The sequence below is a fragment of the Schistosoma mansoni genome, chromosome 6 (genome assembly GCF_000237925.1).
Source record: "Schistosoma mansoni strain Puerto Rico chromosome 6, complete genome".
NCBI classification, from domain to species: domain Eukaryota; kingdom Metazoa; phylum Platyhelminthes; class Trematoda; order Strigeidida; family Schistosomatidae; genus Schistosoma; species Schistosoma mansoni.
In genome coordinates this window covers 301,662-308,787 of record NC_031500.1, presented here as the reverse complement: position 1 = coordinate 308,787, position 7,126 = coordinate 301,662, and the positions used below count along the sequence as shown (strand labels likewise).

General features: G+C 35.2%; 1 protein-coding gene across 1 annotated transcript in view; it reads right to left on the bottom strand.

The window, feature by feature from the left end:
* Window positions 1-242: 242 nt before the first annotated feature.
* The window catches only part of Smp_074140 (putative annexin), a 22,442-nt gene continuing 15,558 nt past the window's right edge, over window positions 243-7,126 (bottom strand). The window contains exons 5-9 of the mRNA XM_018797854.1: window positions 6,263-6,464; window positions 5,396-5,486; window positions 4,006-4,081; window positions 2,718-2,830; window positions 243-576 (exon numbers count right to left, since the gene is read on the bottom strand). Coding sequence (XP_018652854.1) covers window positions 445-576; window positions 2,718-2,830; window positions 4,006-4,081; window positions 5,396-5,486; window positions 6,263-6,464 — 614 coding nt within the window. The 3' untranslated portion in view covers window positions 243-444. The remainder of the gene's footprint in view (window positions 577-2,717; window positions 2,831-4,005; window positions 4,082-5,395; window positions 5,487-6,262; window positions 6,465-7,126) is intronic.

Here is a 7,126-nt window from a genome sequence, read left to right as displayed (position 1 = left end):
TACCTGGAAGCACTGGACAGCCGATTCATCTTAGTATGGGACTCATCAGAAGTGCACACCTAAAACTGAATTTAACAGTATATCTCTAATCTAAGATTCAATACAATACATTTTATCTAAATATATCTTACAGACTACTTATTAATAATCAGTAGATTCCTCTGTAACATCTAATACACCATGATAAGGCATCTCTTTTTACCTCCCATATTTACATCAATCCCTTCTTTTATCAATGAAGCATTCATCAGTTACGTTTTATATTTAAAAGTATTGTTAATGAAATACTGATGAAGAAGGGTGATTGTTAGATGATAAAATAAATAACTTTTAATGAATTAATTAAGAAACGGAAAGCATTTCTTTAAACAGTGAACTTTGTTATGTTGAATTGGGTTTCTTTTTTTCGTCTTTTTGACAAAATGTTCCTCTTCTGATTCTTCTTTATTGCCATTCAGCACCAATTAATGCTAATAGAAGTCGTTGATAATCACCAGATGTTTCATTACGTATCCAATCTTCAAGTGTACTTCCCTGACTTTTTTGAAATTCTATACAAATACTTCCTAAATCAAACTAAAAAGAGGCAAAATGATGGATAAAGAAAAGAGATATACTAGAAGAAGAGGTGATTAAAACAAAATATGAAATAAAACTCAAAGCTATTTGGTTGAGGACGTCAGATCCCCAGAAATTACTTGGAAAAAGTCTTAATTTGTTTTGAAATTTTGAATTTTCTGTTTTCGCGCTAAGAGACGCTTAGTTGACCTAAAGCTTATGTATTTCCCATCCACTCTGAAATCCTTGACTGTCATTGGTTGATGAATTCTTTTGTTATGCCATTTTGTGGCTTTCCCAAAGGTGTTTCTATCATTGTTTCAATAAGCTTGATTTGCGTACTTAGTGACCCATTGTATTTTCTAGGTGCTTGTAGAATACATTCTCTACGCCACATCAAGACTTCTTGATCTAGTTAGCAGGGCCAGGGATAACGGATTAGAATCAGCCTATCATGTTACTGTGCCTTTGACCTTCATTCCGGGTAAGGTGTAGTCGTAAATAGCATCAAGCATATCAGTTTGACCAATCAGTATTAAGTTAAATAAATTCAAGGTTGATAAATAAAGGGGTCAACACTCAAGGTTACTGCTTGGTTATATGTAACTATTTGACCTTCAGACTGTAATTCTATTCGCTAAATAATAACAAGTACGTTTAATTAATCAATGTCAAGTCAAATAAATTCAAGGTTAACTTTAAAAGAAAAAGTGTTTAGTCATCTGTATGAATCAGTTAGTTTGATGTACATACTTATACCTTTACTTGTTCATTAATAGTAAATTATATTGCATTAAGCTAGTAAAAGTTTTATCATTATATATCATTTTTATATGTATCATCATTATCATTATTATATGCAGAGAATCAGTAACGTCAAGAAATAACTTGGCCAAAAGTCAATGGAACAAAACGATTAACTGGAAGACAAAAATAGCTGAGGATTAGAATAGCATATCGTGTCACTATATCTTTGATCTTGGTTCCGAGTAAGGTGAACTCGTAATAGCATCAAGCATATCAGTTTGACCAGTCATTCTACTTGTTCGTTAAGGGTGTTTATTAGCCATTGTTTTGTGGGGATGGCTACCGGAGAACTCGAGTTATGTAATCCAACTTGGAAATTGAAATATTGAGACCTTTTGTTGTCTCAGAACCTTGTAAGAAATTAAAACAGAGTACACAGCAACAACCAGAACAACAACTGAATGGTTAGATATTGAAGGTTAATTAGATTCTTCTTGTCCTGGAAGTATATATATATATATAATGACAGAAGTTAGCTTTTGTTCAGTGTAACATTTACTATATAGTTTTCTCTGTATATAAGAGATTTGTATATGCAAAAATTCAGTAACGTCAAGAAATAACTTGGCCAAAAGTCAGTGGAATAAAACGATCAACTTGAAGATATAAACAGCTAAGGATCAGATGAAATCTACAAGGATAACCTATCATAATCAAGGTCACGAAGGCAAACTGATTTAAGACTCCTGAAATAAATAAAAACAAGCTCCTTCATTGAACTCAACCATAACAAGACATTTAATTAGGGGGTACATGTTATCTATCAAATCAAAATAGGCTGAGTATTTGTCTTAGGAGGTACTGTTTCTTTTATTCTAATTGTTTCTTTTAAGGGTGTTTATTAGCCATTGTTATGTGGGGACGGCTCCCGGGGAAATTCAAGGAAGAATATTTTAGAAACTCAACGTGTAGTTTCCCGATAAGACGAATGGAAAAAAATAATATGTGTGGATTGGACGATTGTAATGATGATTTCGTTTCTACTAAAAACTATAAATACCTCAGTGTTTTGTATCATATTTGACACTGGTTGGAATAAGATTCCTTTCCACTTGTCTTCTCGCTTCTAACTCGCGACTTATAGGATTCAAGCGTTCGAGTGCTGAAGATATACGTGGTATAGCAAGAATACAAGTTCTAGATATAACATTGTTGTTGTATATATACACGAATGAGTATTTGTGCATTTTATTCGATAACCCAATATACTTTCCCGCTCACTCTTGTGTTCTCGATCAAATAGTCAGTTGAGGAGTTAGCGCAGAGCACATAGTCTATCAGTATCAGATTCGAACACCGTCCATCACAACAGACATAAGATAATATTTAATGCATTAACCTCTAATACTTACCTCACATCTTGTCACAATAATACGCATTAGGGTACAATCATCGGTACCGGCACCTTTCATTGCTTTCACCAATAAATCGGAATAAGCTTTCGGACGATTTAAACAAGTATTTACTATATTCAAGAGAAATATTAAAGAAGTAAATGAACAATTGACATGCACAACAATAAAAGGGTGATTGTAATTCATTCTCTGAAATATCATTTGATTCCTTCGGAATACTAGTGGGAAGCTAGTTAGCTTAAAACGAATAATGGACGATTTTTATTGTATATAAGATATACTCGTTCAATACAACACACCCAACCAACGAATAATCTATCATGTATCAATTACAGAATATCTTGGTGAAATATGAGAATTATACACTAAATACTTTATTTACAAATCTTCCATCAATTATCGAATATCCGGCGCTTTAACCGGTTTGGTGGATACGGGGGATCCACCTAGAGGAGTTGGAAAACCCTCAAAACCAATAGTACACATGGACTCCAGGATCCTAAGGAAACAAATGGCATATAAATCCAGTACTGGTCACCGGTTACCATGGGAATGCATCTCCTGACGTTGCTCCAATGCCCTTAAGACCAGTTTTATTTATATGTTTAAACACATAAATATTGCAACAAAGAGGCACCAGATATATATGCGTCACACAATTCTCATTTGATTTATGTGAGGGCTGTGATACTGCCCAGGTGTCCAGACTGAAGCAGGTGGTTTTCTTAGGGAGCCACACCCTGAGCCTTTGACCTAAAGATCTGATCCACAAGTCAGTGGAGCATTGTGAGGAGATGCAGTTCCATGGTTTCCGGTGACCAACGATTGGTTCACACACCATTTGTTCTCTCAGGATACTGGAGCCGCCCATGTACACCATTGGTTTGGAATGGGGGTTTTCCAACTCCCTTAGGTGGACCCTCCGTGTCCACCAACCCGGTTAGAGCGCCGGATATTCACTTATCGTCCTCTCAATCTCGTAAACAACACCCGTGGTGCGAGAAGGCAGTGAGTAGGACTTCCCTGGTAGAGGCTATATACGCGTGGTCATGTGAGAGCATAAAGTGATGGCCTTTGCAGAGCAAGGTACTGGATTCAAGTTCTAAATTAAACTCCAACCATGGGATGCAGGTACATCTAACCTATGAATTCCAAATGGAATGAAACAGGCGTCCTGGATTCCACTGCTAGACACCCTCATCTCTGTTTGTCATGAATTACTGTCACAAATAAATGATTGGACAGATTTATCGAAATAAACACCAGGTTACAATAATTATCTTACGGATTAATAATAGAGCACTTTCAAAATCTCCAGATGTCTCAGATGCCAATGAATCAACCAATGTTTTACCATATTTCTATGAATAAAATGAAAAGGTGAACATTTACTCATATCAGCTGAATATTATTAAAGACAGAATAGGTGCCTATGAATTTGTAGCAAAACTCATTTTTCAATATTCAATCAATATACAATGACTCTTCATATAAAAAACGTGCTTCGATTTGGGCACTCGGGGATTATTCCAGCCCTCATACCAATTGGATGATTTATATGGAACATACATATGTATTTGGTGCCTCTGTGTACCGATGATTATATGTTTAAATAAATTAATAACTGGTGTGAACAGAGAAACAAAGAAGCTATGACAGACAACGGAATCTATTCTTGAAGACACTATTTCACTTCATTCAAAGCTTGTCAAATACTTACACTTAGTTTTGTACCTAGTTTATTCTACAAGCCATAAGCTTTCATATGATGTATAATTCCCTGTCATGCTTGTAGTTCAGACGTAACCTTTAGTAGTCTATTCTTTTTACCCTAATGCCCAGTTCGGACGCAGTTGTTGTCTTTCTAATTGATTATTCGTTGTGGTTATGTTATTTATCTATTTATTTATGTATCTTTTAGCACCTGTCTTTCTTTCATCTGACAAGCTGGGATATGCTACAGTAACCACTTGACATTATGATCATGTAAGCCTCGCTCTCAAGACCGAAGGTCCTGGGCTCGAGTCTCGTGAATGCGAGGACACCCATACTAGGACGAAATGGCCATTCAGTGCTTCCAAATTTTCCATGGTGGTCAAGCTCTAATTTGCTCGTGAACACAACTATTAAATAAACAAATGGTACACAACTGTTGTAATACCATTTAAACGACACAACAAATCTTCGTTCATATGAATGCATGTAGACAATTACGGACATCAGTTCAATTGGGAACTAGTCAAAATATTAGACAGAGAAAACAAAAAGAAAGCCAGGGAATTCTTAGAAGCCCGGGATTCCGACCAAGTACCAATTGATAGACATATAGAAATCGATCAAATCTATTCAAAAGTACATAAAAGGTCAGAGCTCAAGTTTAAAGAGAAAACAATAAAAATTAACATGCCTACTATGATAGCACAGTTACAGATAATAGACAATCAAATTCCAAGTCAACAAGACAGGCTTCTAGTCAATTTTGAAGAAATCCCCAATGGTTCACTTCTCTTTACGATACGTATTAATGATGCTATTCAGAAGAAGAATGAAAACTTCACAGCTCAATGATGAAATCACTTTCATTACCTTATAAATATGAGTAATTAAATATGTAACATGATTAAATACATGTAAATACGTATGAATGCATAATGTTGCACAGAAATAAGACAAACCTTTTCAAACAGATGAGAAACCTCTTGTAAATGCCAAACACTTCGACCGCATACAATCCTAATGATAGCATCTTCATCAGTTCCTAGATGCCTACAGGAATCATTAAAAAACACAGATTGATATTCAATAAAATACATAGATAGAGAATGTAATAATTTATCTACGAAGAAAATGTGCTGTCACGACTACATTTCTGTTCATGATTTGTTTTATGTGATTAGTTTTATGGTTAGATTAAGGCACTAACTGTCTTACTTTATCAATTCACACGAGGTATAAGATGTTATCAAACTTCAATTAGTGTACTAAAAGATTGGATAAGTAGTTAAAAGTACCTACATTTCCCTACCCCAAATCATCCCAATATGGTCAATTACGGTCCTAAACATCGAACAACCAATACAAACATTGAATTAAACTTCACCCTACTGCAGAAGCTAGTGGCTATTAGGACTTAGTTGAAGCAAACAGTGTTGGGTTCTAGTCCCGGATTGAACATCAGCACTGAAGTGCAGTCACATTCAGCTGACAAGTTCCAAATAGGAAAAAACATGTGTGCTAGATTCCACTGCTAGCCAACACCCATCTTTACTTACAATGCTTGTGACTTAAGGCAATATCGAGGCAATCCGCACAGGATGCACATATACCATCAATCGATCGATGTTTGACCACTATTAAAAACCTGGAAGCACTGCACTAGGAGTCCTATACTAGGACGAAACGGCCAACCAGTACTTAGAGGTTGTCTATGCTGGTCTTATATTGATCGACTCATGATGTAAATCAAAAACTCAACGATCTCCACAACGTTATACTGAAAATATTTTTTGATAATTGAAAAAACAAACAAGCAATATACTTACGCTTCACCAGCATCCCATAATATTTCAACATCTTGTTCAACTTGACTCATATCAACTACACTTTTCAATCCTTTTTTACTAATTTTTTCAACATCTTCAAATGGAATTTCATCACGTTTAGCTTGAAGCAATGCAACGACTAGCTGTTGTAAGTAGCCGCCCAAATCACTTTGTACATCACTTTCTAATGTTCTACTGGGATCTATTTTAAAAGTATAATAATAACCCTAAACTAGACGTTATCAGAAAACATAGGTTTACTCAAGGAAACAAAATAAACAGTTTAGGCTCATCAACCCTGTGTTGACAAGTGCCTCGGTATCAGTCGTAGTATCAAGAGCACAATGAAAAAGGAAGGGTGTCTTTCAAGCCATATAATCAATAGAGCCTAACACTTTGAAAAGTGAACGATTGATCAAATATGTATATCAATTACTCCCTTTTATAAATTTTGATAGAACAATAAGATCAACTCCGTCAGCTTATTTTTCTATTATAACTAAATATATATCAAACTACTTACTACTATTCAGTAATATATCGAAAAACAGAAAAACCAAACAAACAACTATGATCATAATGACTTAGAATATGTAGATTTTATTCTTTGCGAACGGACTTCAGTACATGTACCATTGATAAATAGGTAGGACTGTATATTTGCTTCTCACTATCGTAAGACTACTCAATAGTAAACGTCTACGAACTTCAGGTAATGCTCAGTGTATTCAAACGGTCTATCACTTAGCTGTTATTTTTTTAACATATACTTTTGAGATGGTGGAGATTTGTAGCTCAGGTGGTGATTTTGATGTAGGTTTGTTCTCTGAGCTGGATGGTTTGGTTGTGGAGGTTTCATAGTCT